The sequence below is a fragment of the Solanum verrucosum genome, unplaced genomic scaffold, assembly GCF_900185275.1.
Source record: "Solanum verrucosum unplaced genomic scaffold, falcon-dt-bn FXZP01000234.1, whole genome shotgun sequence".
Taxonomy (NCBI): domain Eukaryota; kingdom Viridiplantae; phylum Streptophyta; class Magnoliopsida; order Solanales; family Solanaceae; genus Solanum; species Solanum verrucosum.
Window position 1 is genome coordinate 264,644 of NW_026020440.1, and position 15,792 is coordinate 280,435.

General features: G+C 38.7%; 1 protein-coding gene across 1 annotated transcript in view; it reads left to right on the forward strand.

Moving 5' to 3' along the window:
* The window catches only part of LOC125808320 (piezo-type mechanosensitive ion channel homolog), a 42,675-nt gene that overhangs the window by 8,369 nt on the left and 18,514 nt on the right, over window positions 1-15,792 (forward strand). Inside the window, exons 5-8 of the mRNA XM_049488044.1 lie at window positions 10,274-10,430; window positions 10,536-10,722; window positions 13,346-13,461; window positions 14,117-14,201. Of these exons, the coding sequence (XP_049344001.1) occupies window positions 10,274-10,430; window positions 10,536-10,722; window positions 13,346-13,461; window positions 14,117-14,201 (545 nt within the window). The remainder of the gene's footprint in view (window positions 1-10,273; window positions 10,431-10,535; window positions 10,723-13,345; window positions 13,462-14,116; window positions 14,202-15,792) is intronic.

The following is a 15,792-nucleotide window of genomic DNA, read 5'->3' on the forward strand; positions in this document are numbered from 1 at the left end:
CTCACACCACAAGTGATTTTCCATTGGATACAGTAGTAGAGTGTGACTTTCATTTTCAACTGAATGCTCTTCTACCCTGTTTTTAAAAATAGCTCTCCTACCTACCAACCAATCTAAATGCATACCTTTCTTGTTGCCCTGGGAATTCAATCTGTAAGTGTGTAAAACTCGATTCATTCCTTAACAAGAACTTATGATATTATAACTTCATTTAAAATAATCCATCTTTTCCCACTCCCACCTCCATTAGTCCCGACTGACAAGAGATGTACTCTCTGTCAATGCCTCTCAAAAAAATTGAAATCTTGCCATTAAATAGAAAGGATTCAGATTTACATTCCTTAATAAGTTTTTGAGGACACAACTCACAAGTAGTGTGGAGAGAGCTGAAACAAGTCACACAATTTCTGGCTCCTTCTTTTGTAATAATTCATTTACTTGAGCAAGTAAATAATCCAACAAGGGAATGTTAAATTTTTTTTTTTTTTGACTTTTCTCCCAGACAAAAACACAATTTTTAGCACGTGGATCAAGTTTACTCTTATGATCATGAACATGAACAAATACACTACACCCAAAGACTCTCAAAGGTAGATCAGTGGTCAATCTAGAACTAGGGAAGTATGTCTTGAACATACTGAAAGGGGTTTTAAAACCTAAAACACGGGAAGACATCCTATTAATAAGATAGGTGGATGTCAAAAGAGCTGCTCCCCAAAGAAATTTAGGGACTCCACTTGTGAATATTAAGGCTCTAGTTACCTCCATAAGATGCCTGTTTTTTCTCTCAGCTACTCCATTTTGCTGGGGTGTATTAGGACATGAACTTTGGTGCACTATTGCCTTGGAAGTGAAAAAATTGCCTAGATGGTCATTAAAATACTCTCTCCCATTATCACTCAAAAATATTTGAATCTTCTCATGAAATTGTGTCTCGACCATAACGTAAAAAGCCTCAAACATATGTTTTACTTCACTTTTGTCTTTTGTGAGAAATATATGAGAAAAATATTATTGAATTGTGTATCTAAATTGTTACATTGAGACCCTATTTATAGACACTACATTGGAATCCTTTTCCAACTAGGATTCCTATTCTTATTCCTATTCCTATTCCTGTTCTAAGTAGGAAATACTTATTTCTATTCTAACACTTCCCCTCAAGCTGGTGCATACAAATCATATGTACCTAGCTTGTTACAGATGTAATTAATACGAGGACATGTGAGGGACTTGGTGAAGATATCTGCAAGCTGATCATTTGACTTCACAAATTTCGTAACAATATCTCCCGAGAGTATCTTTTCTCTGACAAAGTGACAGTCAATCTCAATGTGCTTAGTCCTTTCATGAAACACTAGATTTGATGCGATATGAAGAGCCGCTTGATTATCACACACAAGTTCCATCTGATCAATTTTGCCAAAATTTAGTTCTCCCAACAACTGTTTGATCCAAACTAGCTCACAAGTTGCTGTCGCCATTGCTCGATATTCTGATTCTGCACTAGATCGAGCAACCACATTCTGTTTCTTACTCTTCCACGACACCAAATTACCTCCTACTAAAATACAATATCCGGATGTCGAACGTCTGTCAGAGGGTGATTCTGCCCAATCAGCGTTTGTATATCCAATGATATGCTCATGGCCTTGATCCTCAAAGAGTAGTCCTTTACCGGGAGCTGACTTTATATATCGCAGAATACGAACAACTGCTTCCCAATGGCCATCACAAGGGGAAGTCATAAACTGACTTACACCACTCACAGGAAAAGAGAAGGAAAAGAGATGTCAGGTTTAGTCACTGTGAGATAATTCAACTTTCCAACAAGCCGTCTATACCTTTCAGGATTACTAAGTGGCTCCCCCTGTCCTGGAAGGAGCTTAACATTCGGATCCATAGGAGTGTCAATAGGTCTACATCCCATCATTCCTGTCTCCTCAAGAATGTCTAAGGCATACTTGCGTTGAGAAATAACAATACCTGATCTAGACTAAGCAACCTCAATACCTAGAAAATACTTCAATCTGCCAAGATCTTTAGTTTGGAAGTGCTTAAAGAGATGTTGCTTCAAATCGGTGATACCATCTTGATCATTACCGGTGATAACAATATCATCAACGTAAACAACCAAATAGATACATCGACTTGGTGCAGAATGTCGATAAAACACAGAGTGATCAACTCCACTACGAGTCATGCCAAACTCTTGAATTGCTGTGCTGAACTTCCCAAATCAAGCTCGAGGAGACTGTTTCAGACCATAGAGTGACCTACGCAATCGACATACAAGGCTACTAGACTCCCCCTGAGCAACAAAACCAGGTGGTTGCTCCATATAGACTTCTTCCTCAAGATCACCATGCAGAAAAACATTCTTAATGTCCAACTGATGAAGAGGCCAATGACGAATGGCAGCCATAGATAGAAAAAGATGAACAAATGCTATTTTAGCAACAGGAGCGAAAGTGTCACTATAATCTACCCCAAATATCTGAGTATACCCTTTGGCAACAAGGCGAGCCTTAAGTCGATCAACCTGACCGTCTGGACCAATTTTGACTGCATAAACCCAACGACAACCAACAATAGATTTACCTGTAGGAAGGGAGACAAGCTCCCAAGTACCACTCTTATGTAAAGCAGACATCTCATTAACCATAGCCTGCCTCCATCCAGAATGAGAAAGTGCTTCACCTGTAGTCTTAGGAATGGAAATAGAGGACAAAGACGACACAAAGGCATAATGGGTGATGATAACTTAAGAAGGTATAATGTGGGTTAGTATTTCGAGTGGATTGTATACCGTTTTGAAGTGCAAGCGGTTGGCTAGGAGGAGGCAAGTCCGCAGTAGGAGCAGGGTCCGGCGCATGACATGAATCATTTGGGACTAGGGTTGGACGTGGACGACGATGATAAGTTAGTAGTGGTGGCACTACAACTGGAGATGTAGAAGTAACCGTAGATTCCTCAAAGGTTGGCATAGGTAAAACCTGAGGTATGCGTAAGACCATAGATACATCAGGATGATAGAAGATGTATAGTAAGGCTGAGACTCAAAAAATGTAACATCAGCGGACATAAGGTATCGATGAAGATCATGTGAATAACAACGATACCCTTTTTGGACTCGAGAGTAACCAAGAAAGACATATTTGAGGGCACGAAGAGCTAATTTATCTTTTCCTGGGGCTAAGTTATGAATAAAACATGTGTTCCCAAAGACCATAGGGGGGATAGGATAGAGATGTGACTGAGGAAACATTATGGAATGTGGAACCTGATTCTGAATAGAAGAAGAGGGCATTCTATTTATCAAATAACAAGACGTAAGAACTGCATCTCCCTAAAAATGCAGCGGAACATTGGATTCAAGGAGAAGAGTACGAGCGGTCTCAATAAGATGCCGATTTTTTCATTCAGCTACACCATTTGTTGAGGGGTGTATGGACAAGTAGTCTGGTGAATAATGCCTTGGTGAGTCATAAACTCCTGAAATTGGGAGGATAAGTATTCTAAGGCATTATCACTACGAAAAGTACGAATAGAAACACCAAACTGATTTTGTATTTCAGCAAAGAAACTTTTGAAAATAGAAAATAACTCAGAACGATCTTTCATTAAGAAAACCCAAGTACATCTTGAATAATCATCAATGAAACTAACAAAATAACGAAATCCTAAGGTGGAACTTACTCTACTAGGACCCCAAATATCAGAATGAACTAATGAAAAAATAGACTCAGTACTACGAGAAAACGTAGCACGAGTGTGTTTCCCAAGTTGACACGACTCACAATCTAATGTGGATAAACTAGATAAACTAGGCACCATCTTTTGCAGTTTGGATAGACTCGGATGTCCCAAACGTTTGTGAATTAGATCTGAGGAATCTGTAACAGAGCATGCTGCTAAGGAATTTGAAGAGGTAAGATAGTAAAGTCCTTGTGATTCATGTCCTGTTCCAAACATCTGTCCCGTACTGCGGTCCTGCCTGAGAAAAAAACCATCGAAAAAAGTTATGCTACAATGTAGGGCTTTCGTCAAACAACTAACAGATGCTAGATTAAAAGGATAACCAGGGACATAAAGAACAGAGTCTAGGGTGATAGAAGATAGGGGTTTGGCTTTTCCAACCCCTTTTGGTTTTGTTTGGATCCCATTGGCTAAAGTAATAGCTGGAAGAGATTGTGAATAAACAATATCGGATAAAAGTGATTTATTACCAGAGATATGATCAGAAGCCCCAGAGTCCATGACCCATGTTCCAAGAGTACTAGATTGCGACACACAAGCAAAATAATTACCCGCAACAGACACATCAGGTTGTGCAACCGAAATTACTTGTGGAGACGTTTGCTTATTTGCACGATACTGAAGGAACTCATCATATTCTGTCTGAGCAATATGAGCATTATTGGATGGTTGATTAGGTTGAGCACCATATGCTACTGGTGGAGATGTCTGTTTACTTGCGTGATTTCGAAGGAACTCATTATATTCCTTTAGAACAATAGGATCATAACTGGGTGGTGGACCATGCAAAATATAACATATGTCACGAGTGTGTCCAGGCTTATGACAATGACTACACTTGGATCGAGGTTTCCCAAAACGCCCTCCCCCTCGCTGATTCTCCATAGACTGATATGTACGCTTTTCAAAGGTTTGAGATGCGAGAATAGAGGAGTCAACATTGGGTGATAAAACTACTTTGTGATTGGGAGGTGCCGCAAGACGAAGGAGACGAGAGAATAATTCATCGATTGGAAACTGTAGGGCTGATCACGCACAGAATCATGATCAAGAGGAAGTCCAGCAAGAGTAAGAACTAGAAACGATGTTTGTCTGTGTTCTTGTTGTTTTTCCACATTTGTAGTAACTGGCATCAACGTGTCGAATTCCTTCATGACTGCCTGTACCTGTCCCAAGTAAGTAGACATATCGGATTCTTGTTTCTTTAAGTTGGTCAATCGAGATATCACATCATAGAATCAAGATATGTCATTAGTGTATAAAGCAAGAGCCTTTTCCCAAACTGTATAACACGTCTGGAATGGGCGAAACAAGGGCATCAATGTGGAATCAATAGAACGTCATAGGAGACTACATAATTGAGCATCTACTTTCTCCCATTGTGCTTTGGCTTTTGCATCTTTCTCACTAGTCTATGCCTTTACATCTACCACATAAGTCTTGTTCGTTAAGTGATCTTGGACACCTTGACCCTTGCACAACAACTCAACCGAGGAAGCCCAAGATAAATAGTTTGAACTTCCCAACAAAAGTTCTAAAGTAATTATAGGGCTAGAACTTCCAATCCCCATATTTTTAGAACCAAAATGATCACACCCAAAAGACATTATGCTAAATTTGTCTTGGAAACAACCAAAAAAAAACTTGATTATTGAGATCTGATTGTCGGAAAATTCAAATCTCGAATCAAAAGTCGTCGGAAACAGCCTGTAAATAGCCGAAACTCTAATTTCGGCGATCGGATCTGGTCAAAAACAGTATGGGCCTGGTCGAAATGGCTGGACAACCCCAACTGTCAAAAAATTTCTCAAAAAATATGATCAGAAAATCCCTCATGCACCGGCGCGTGAGCCAGATCTCGCCAGAAACTACCACCTCCGATAGGCGTGTGAGAGCGTGTGGGGTGTTGTTTTTCGGTGGTTCTAGCTGGGGTTTGGTCGTGGGAGTTTTCCGAGTCTCGTGGTGGTGTTGTTTTTCGCACAACACCCTCAGAAAGAAAAAAGAATAACAAAATCAGACCCAACAGTCACCGAAAATTGACATAGACATACGGTGATTTGTTTGTTCTCACCAATGCTCTGATACCATGTGAGAAATATATGAGAAAAATATTATTGAATTGTGTATCTAAATTGTTACATTGAGACCCTATTTATAGACACTACATTGGAATCCTTTTCCAACTAGGATTCCTATTCTTATTCCTATTCCTATTCTAAGTAGGAAATACTTATTTCTATTCTAACATCTTTCAAAAGGTACACCCAAGTTAGTCTTGTGTGATCATCTATGAAACTCACAAATCACCTTTTTCCATTTACAGTTGCTACCCTAGAAGGTCCCCAACATTGCTATGGATTAACTTAAAGGGTTTTGTGGCATGATTTTTTTGGGAAGAAAAAAGATGAACGTGTGTGTTAAGCCATTTCACAACATTCACACTGGAAAGAGGATGTACTTTTATTCATAAACAACTAAGGTAACAAGAGTTTCAAATATTGAAAACTAGGATGACCAAGTCTATAGTGCCATAACATGACTTTATTATCAACTTGAACAGAGTTCAAACAAGCTGAACTAAAATTTATTGAATTGTCCCCGCTTTCAAGAAAATAGAGACCTTCAGACTCTCTAATATTGCCAATAATCCTCCTGAGGCTTTGTCCTGAAATACGAATGAAATAGAGTCAAAGATAGCACGACAATTAAGGTTTTGAGTCTATGATGATGGACAAAAGATTATGAGACAATTGGAACACGAAGGTCATCAAAAAGGGTCAAAAGAGGGGTTAGTTTCACTGTCCCTTTTCCAGCAATTGCTAAGAAGGAACCATCAGCAACTTTAACCTTTTTATTTCCGGCTAAAGGAGTGTAAGTTGAGAAAAAATGGGAATTCCATGTCATATGATCACAAGCCCCTGAATCTATGATCCAAGGACTTATACCAGTTGAATCTGTACTAACAAAAATATATGGTACATTACCTGCTTGGGAAAAAGAACAAGTGTGAGTAAAAGGATCAAATTTACTGGTTTGGAGTTGAGGTTGGAGAACTTGGAGAAATTTGTGCAATAGCTCTACTTGTTCCTTAGTGAAAGGTCGCCTTTCTAAAGAAGATCGTATCCCTGGTTCTTTACTGGTACACTGAAAGGCCTAGCCATGGTTATCTGCCATTTTTTTGTTCCAACTAGGCGATTTCCTATGGATATTCCAGCAAGTCTTATGAGTGTGTCTGCATTTTTTGCAAAAACCGCACCATGGCTTCATTGTTGTCTATCAGAATTTTGTTAATAGATTCTCGGCTTCTATTGATGCCGCTGGGTGATGTTGCCTAGACAATGCTATGATATCATGTAAGTTGTGGTACCAAAATTGTACAATTTTATTTATCCATAGAGATACAAATTTATAGTATAGAGAAATGAACTAGCTAGCAATCAGATCCCTTGATTTTAGGTGATTTGAGAATCAAGCAATGATTCTAATATCCTAACCTATTCAATAGCATATCAGATATGATTCTGTGGATCAATTTAAATCCTACAAAATCATATCTAATCAAACTTAGATATTTACAAATCGACAGAGTTATCACAATAAAAGTCTTTGCAGACTTTTATCCCAAAGAAGGTGGAGCCTAGCATTTTGGGTAATGATTTGCAGTTATGTAGTAATAAAAAGGGGGAAGAGAAACACTCGGGTTTGACAGAAGGACATGTGAGGGAGATAATTCAAAATTTGGGCCTAGGATTTGTATTAGAAGTGTTGGACTAATTCGGGATTAAAGGTAGTGGGTCACATGATGCCTAATTGCCTAAGAAAGACCCCGTTTAGTTAGAGAAGGAACCTTTTGTTGACAACCTTTTCTCGACAGGGAATATTTTCTTTTCGAGCTTGATCATATTAGAGATGGAGATGGGATTGGAGTGAGACTTGAAGAATATTTTTCAAAGGATGATCTGGCATTTTGGATGGGTTGGAAGTATTGGGGGATGAAGATAACAACATGCCTATGGTTATTTATGATACCAAGGATGCAAGGGTTAATTCAATAGAAACTAATAAGAGAGAACTTCGTCAGGGCAACTGCTCTTTTGAGCAAGTTGCATTGTTTGAAGATCCTGTTCCTCTTCAAATTAATAACAGTCTCTCGGAACAAGAAATTGAAGACAAAGCTTCACTTTGGGTACAATCCAATGTACTTAAACTTGGCCAACTTTTTGGGGCTGTTTTTGAAGGATGTGATAAGGTGTCCTTTGATCTATTTTCTGAGAATCGATCAAAAGAGGGGGAATTGAGTCGGAAGAAGGTGGAGACGACACCAATTAAAGCAAATAACACAAACCCAAAGCAGATAAGAAATTTGGAATTCCATGTTAAGTTTAAAGAAGGGGAATCAAGAAGCAGGGGGGAATAACAAAGATAAATCTCCAATGAAAGTCAAAATCCTTTCTCGAAATGTAAGAGGGGTAAATGGGGAAGAAAAAAAAGGGATGGTTAGGAGATTATTTCAACATCGGGGGGGCTGATATTTATGTTCTGGTTGAGATAATATTGGTAGGATCAGAGGTGAATGTATTCAAAAAATTATGGCAAAATAGATGGATGGGGGAGTTTCACTTGGATGATATAGGCAGAAGTGGTGGTATTGTAGTAATGCGGGGTAAGAGGGTGTGGAAAGGAGAGCTGGTGACAACAACCAACCAAATTGTAACCTGTAAGTTTGAAGGCATTAATCAGGCATTCACCTGGTTTCTTTCAGCTGTGTATGCTTCTTATGGCCCAGCAATTAGAAGAGAACTTTCACAAGAGTTCATCAACATCAAAGAACCCTTGGGTATCTTGTTAAGATTAAAATGCCACAAGATATACAAACGAAAGATAGCCACAGCCCACAAGGCATTTACCTCGTTCGGTTTTTGCATACCCCTAGTTTCTTCACTGCAGAGAGACTGTGAAACGGTGGCAGATTTTCATCAACCTAATGGGCATTAGTTGGTCTATGCCAATAAACATTAAGGAAAACTTTAGCTTGCTGGAAGAGGAATGGGAACCAGTCAGGTCACAGGGAGCCAAAGGTGTTTTGAAAACAAGAGCTGCTCCCTACAGAAAATGAAGATGAATTATCTGGTTCTTTTCTACTTTTGGTGTAATCATGACTCATGAGTATCCTCAAGCATAAGAGGATATTCCTAGCATTTTAGATTACTTATGAGATCATAAGAGGCTGACTATACTACTGTGATTTCTGGTTGTAATTAATACTGGAATATCTTTAGAGTATTCCTCTATTTGTAAAAATGTTACCTAACCCTCAGGGGTTGGCCTGCTGGCAATTGACTTGAGCCTTGGGGTTTGCTCCCTTTCAAGGTCTCAAGTTCGAAACCCAGTGGGTGCAAACAATTTCTGAGGGCCATCGGACTGGGTAAAACCTGAATTAACCGTGGTGCACTTGCGGGAAACTCCTTGCCGAGGGCCTGTGCACCCCCGGGATTAGTCGGGGCTCAAAGAGACTCGGACACCCGGTGCAAATCAAAAAAAAAAAAATAAAAAAATAAAAAATGTTACCTTTCTCAAAAAAAAGAAGAAGTGGCTACACGGTTGTAGTCAGTGGTTCTTAGTTTGTTTAGTACACAATGGGTGATGCCGTACACAGTAAAGGAGGCATTGCATAGCTGGCCATGTAGGGGGGGGGGGGAGTAAAGGGCTTGGGGAGGTTGCTCCACTTACATCATGTGGTCATATGAGAAAAGAGAAAATAGGAGGGGACTCAAAGGGATAAACCAATTTTGTTGAATTGCCACAAAGTAGTCTTTCCTAGTTTCCTTGTTGTGTACCCCAGAGGTCCCTTTTTTTTGACAATGGTAACTGGTATACCCAAGAGGTCCTTCTTTGTATAGAAGACTGGATTTCTTTTGTGGAGAACCAAATTTTGGTTTAGGTTCTCTATGTTTTGGTATACACCTTCTATATGGGGCTTCCCCATCATGAATATTATTATTTACTTTATAAAAGAAAAAATATGCACAAAAAGGATTAGGATTTCTCGCTGCAAGAATCTTGAAGACAATTGTGCAACAAATAAAAAGCTGATGGAGCTGATCCTTTTCCTGTCTTAAGTTTTATTAGCTACTCATTTTCTGAACAAATGAACAAATATATTTCAAGGTGGTTCTTATTGTATGTGAAATAGTGTGTGTGTGTATTTCGTTAGTGATATAATCCTTGTTTATTTTGTTACTTATACAGAATCTCTTCATAATAATGTGGCGGATTTTGTGGTCAGCCGATTGTTTACTTTGTTTTTTCGGGGTTCAAACAGGATTTCCTATCTGGAATTTTTAATGCAATTTAATCTTTTCCCCTTTTTTTTTGTATTAAATACTGCTAATGGGTTTGCTTTGATTAATAGTTTTTTCAGTATGTTGGGCTTCAAATATTTTGCAATTACCGAAAGATAAAAATATGCTCTCCTTCAAAAGTTGACTTTATTTATCTTGTGTTTGCATGGAAGGTGCCCGTCTTAGAGTGAGTTCTTGCTTATTTCTGCCTGCTGTTCAGTTGATTGTGGGAATTAGCTATCCTTCTTGGCTTTCTCTACCCTTCTTCATTTGTAGCTGTGTGGGCCTGGTTGATTTGTCTTTAACAAGCAACTTTTTAGGTCTATTCAGGTAATTGTGTTGATGTTCCTTTTATATTCATATGTATTAACATCTTTTATCCTTTGCTTCTAAATCCTAAAGGGTTTTATTTTTCTTCTTTTGATGATTTTGTAGGGGGTGGAAGCTACTCTGGCTATATTCTGGTTTCAACCTAAGCCTGCTTTATTTTTATCAGCTCCGTATTCCATTTCCTCAGATGTTCTACGTAGTATCTGATTATATTGGTCTCTACAAAATATCAGCGCACTCTGATTGGCAAAAAAATTGTTCTGGCCTTTCTCTTTTGGCATACTATTACTTGGTACTCACATCTTCAATGCTAAAAGTCACTTATATAATTGGTTAATGCTACTTTCATGATTGTATATTCTCTTTGTACTTCCTGTGACTTCGGATCTACTTATGATATTGAAGCATTGAATTCCCTTTTGTGTGCATTCCTATTGCTATATATATGAGGAGGAGCTTGACTGACCTTAGCCACATCTATTGTAATCTTTATCGTTTGTCATCTCTTAGATGTGTTTTATTCCTTGTATAACCGAATAAAAAGGGTGCATGTCAATTCTTTTTGAGAGAAATGAGGCTTTTGCTGAGTTGTAATAGTTAACAAGGAACCGAAGATGCTATGGTTTAACTGTCAAGAACGTGTGTGTTTTTTATGGTGAAAGAAAGAGTTAAAAGGCCCAAAGTGTAGTATTTGTCATAGAGTACTACAAGTTACATAACTGTTACATGACACTTGATGTATATTTCTATATAAACCTTCACTATCTATGTTTTAGCTCGCTCTCCCTTTACCTTCTCCAATCTCATGAAGACCTTCTTGACAAAGGCCTTCTCCCTTTACCTTCTCCAATCTCATGAAGACCTTCCACAAATTAGAAGCAACTAGTTTCCTGTAGCAGAACCCTTCTTTGAGGACTACAACTCAGCTACTTAGAGAGGTTGCATTTTCTTACTTATTCTAAAGGAAGATATGGTGTAGCTATCGAAGCCTAACCTCAAGTTCAATAGTGTAAAGATGGATCTTGGGCCTAACTCAACCCCAAAAGCTAGCTTATGAGGGGAGGATTGTCGAAATCCATATAACCAAATTCCCATCCCTTTTCTGATTTGGGAATTCTTAACACTCCCTTGCACGCCTAGACCTCGTTAACTGGAGCGTGGATACTATAATATGGGGGCCCAACATCGGGAAACAAAGAATCGGGATGGGTCTGGCTTTGATACCATGTAAAGATGGATCTTGGGCTTAACTCAATTCCAAAAGCTAGCTTATGAGGGGAGGATTGTCCAAGTCCATATAAGGAGATCAAATTCCCATCCCTTATCCGATGTGGGAGTTCTTAACAAATAGCTTATGTATATTTTGTTTAGCCTTTGACATTGTGCAATGGTTATTAGGAGTAATTACTGTTTCAGTCCTCGTGTTTTGAGGTATCATTCCCAAGCTCATTAAAGTTGACAAACAGTTTATAGAGTGCTATTCTTGCCATTTATTGAAATATGTGGACAACATCATCTAAAAGCTAAAGCATTAGAGAGAGGGGCACTTTCATTACCTTAATACAAATACCATCATATGCAGATCACATTCTTTTCCTTAGCCCAAGCACTTAATTTTTTTTTCGATGGGCCAAGGCAGTGACACTCAGGCTGAGGAATCTTGCCTATATTAGTTCCATATTTGGTGGTGTTTACCATCTTATTGAAAATTTTAAACTATTGGGGAGGACATACTTATAAAGGGAAAAGAACTATTTGGGATGGGTCACTTTATGAATTTAATGAGGTCTCAGCATAACTTAAGATTTGATCTGCAAACAATTACAAAGACCTGAAGCTTAATCAGCAGCTTGTACTATTTCTGAAGAGTCCCACATCGGTAGTTAAACAGATGGGTGGTCTTTTTACTATGACTTGGACAATCATCACCTCATGAGCTAACTTTTGGGGTTGAGTTAGGCCCAAGATCCATTTCTTATTGGTATTCTCATTAAGTCTCTACCTTAATGCCTCATATTGTTCTCGGCAAGTTGGTCATCGTAAGATCTATTCGCAAGCTTAAATGCAGATTCTTACATGTTTGCTTAGCTTTGTGTGTCCCAGGGGCATTCTTGTTCTTGTGCTGGGGGTCATATAAATATAATTATGTAGGAGCTAGAGACCTATGTTTGAAGAAGAGTCTCTGTTGAAATATAGGGAGAGATGGAGACTACTGAATCAGTTGGCTCAGCTCTGAACATGCTATGTGATAACCTAAGCTTTCTAACTCTCCCTGCTTCCTCTCCTTTCTAGTCTAAACATCCTCCTAGTTTACTGAGAACTTTTCTGATGAGGTCCAAGGGAAATATGGACTTTTTTCATAATTTTGCTAAACATCTGGAGCCTTATAAAATCCCTTAAGTCCTTGTAAATTAATTTCTGAAACGGTACTCGACAGTAAGGCCAAAGTTGAATAAATCTGCAGAGAGTAAGAGCTTATTTTCTGGCACCATGCTGTATCATTCTCTCCCTTCATCTTCCGGTATCCTACTATCCTATATCCAGTTTATTGTTTTTTTCCTTTTTTATTCAAGCCTTTCCCCTATTTCCTTTGGTGGATCATCTGAACATTCTTAAGGGACTACTATTCCAGGTGCTCTTATTACATGGAACTGTCTTAGGACTTCGGCGCTGCGCTAGTTTCTTTTGGAAGATTGAGAGGGAAGAATTTTTAATTTGGCCTAACTTCTGGAATGATCCAGCTGTGATAAGTTTGCGTTAGAATAGATTTTTGATTTCCATTCTCATGTGATGCTATTTATTTAAACTAATTGTAATCTCTCTTGCTGTTTTAAAACAAATGCATTTTCTCGTTTATGCTCAACAGTCCAGGTAGTTTGAGCGGATAACAACGTGATTTTATTTACCGTATGCAGATCTCTTTCATTGAAGGTGATTTGGAGGAAATGTATCTCATTATGACCATGAGAGAAGGAAACTTGACTGAGCGGCTTCTGCCCTCGAGGCATTCCTTTTTTGTTCGTGAATACAGGTGACTGCTGCAGTGTTTATATCTATCGATCTATCCACTTGTTTATCTTATTTTCAGTGGCTTTCTACGCCAATTGGCATACACAGTTACCTTAAAAGTTCCGTATGCATTTTTTTGTGTTTGGAAACAGTATTTTTGTAGTTTGTACAAGATGATCTTATGATATACATGGCACATAAAAGAGTTCTTGAGTTGCAACAAGGTCAGTGTCAAAATTGCTCGAGTATGAGCAATAGTCTTACCAAACCTTTTAAATTCCTTATACATGTAGCATCCTTGCAATGGCTAGTGAGCAGTCCAGTGCACAAAGCATCCCGCGTTTGCAGGGTCCTGGGAAGGGTCGCATCCCAAGGGGTGTGATGTTGACAGTCTATCCTAATGCAAGGATTAGTGGCTACTTCCATGGCTCGGACCATCCTTGCTATGTCTAGTAATGGAACATAAATCTTATTTTCCTTCCTAGAAACTTTTGAAAGATCATATTTTGACAACATTGACTACATTTCCTCCTTTTGGTTGTGAATCCTTCCTTTTCTTTGCTGATGATTAAGGGAGAGTTTCGTTTACCTTTATAGGTTTCCATTGTTTGAATTTCTTGATGGATATATCTTGTGAAGTCTTTGCTCAAAACTTATATATTCTAATGTGATTGCAGATCTGGTGTGAGGCATACTAATGTTTTGTTGAAGAGGACAGTTTTCCGAATTTTCACCATCAACTTTTTCACGTACGGCTTCCCGGTACATGTTCTTAAACGACTATGAATTGTGGTCTGCTTTCCCTTTTTTTTTGGAAATGGTAATGTGGTCTGCTTTCCCTTTTTTTTGGAAATGGTAATGTGGTCTGCTTTCCCTTTTCCTACTTGACTTCCCAAAAAATGCCTCCAAGTAGTTGCAACTTATATGCTCCAAATAGATTGCGACACAAAATGATATTCTGGTGATTTTCAGGCCAGATAACATGAAAGTGGTTCTCTGGAAATCCAAACTGATTAGATGAATGCGGAAAACCCGATTTCTTCCCTCACCAAGAGCTTATAATTATATGACTTCTCTGAAAACAATGCATCTCTTCCAGCCCCATCTCCATGAATCCTAACAAGCATGTGATGTACTTTGCTTGTAAAGCATTTTAATCACGCCTTTGAATTCAACTACATTCAAGTTTTGAACGTTCCTCCTAGCCCCTATGTCCCAAAGAATGCTGCCTTCTTGTAAATGCTGGATGTATTATATTGTTATTGTCAGCATCAGGATTTTCACCAAAAAAGCTCCCAGGAACGATTATCAACGTCCTTTCTCTCTCCTACTTTCTAGGACTGCAGAAGCTCATTTTTCCGGTAACACCTACCGGAATCTAAGCCTCCTTCTTTCAAGCCAACAATAATCACCCACTGTGATTATTGCATACAATTTAGCTCTTAGGATGGAGGAGAACAGAATTTACTTCAAAGCAGGCTTCAGATCATTCGATATAACCAGATGATCCACGAGCAAGTCTGAATGGTACGAATGGGTTGAAAAGAGTTGGAAGATGATGCGAAGATCAGTTATGAGCAAAAAATCTACGGAATGGATCTGCTTCTATCTGAAAGAGGCGTCAAAGGAACAAAAGAAGGAGATTAGGAGGTGGAAATTTTCAGAACGAGTTGCAGAGCATTTTTGTACAAGAAACATAATGAATACGGGAAATTTATAAGCATAATAACTCTAAATAGCGGGGGAAGGTCAGACTTAATTATTCCAGAACTTGCATTGGATGCAGTGTGGTTGGACCATTGGCATGAAGAACTTTATCCACTCATCCCCGAATCCCATCTTCAGCATTACAACGTCCAACTTGTTTTAGTTCAAATGGTCATAGGCTTTTCCAACATTTTGTTTGCGCAAGATCCTTAGCTACTCTATGTTTCCTCTGAAGTTACCAAAGCTGCATAATGATTTCTCTTTCTTCCATAAACACATTCATAGAGGAAAGTTCCCCATGGATGTCTTAGATTGAGTTTTTGGAAGATTTGTGAGTGAATGAAGAATTTCTTTGAAAAAGACCCTCAAATTACCTCTTCATGCTAGAATTGAGTTTGAGCCTAATGCAACTCCAAAAGTTTGCTCATGAGGTGAGGATTTTCCTTGATCAATAAGGAGATAACATGTCATTTCTTCAACGTATGTGGGACACTTGAGCGTTGACAACATAACATGGGGCCCCAACATTATGTAGCCAAGAGTAGAGATGGGTCTTGCTTCGACACAACCTCAAAGACAACTGATGAGGTTAGAATGCTTTAGACTATAAGTAGATGACATACCATCTAACACATCAAAAAGCTAG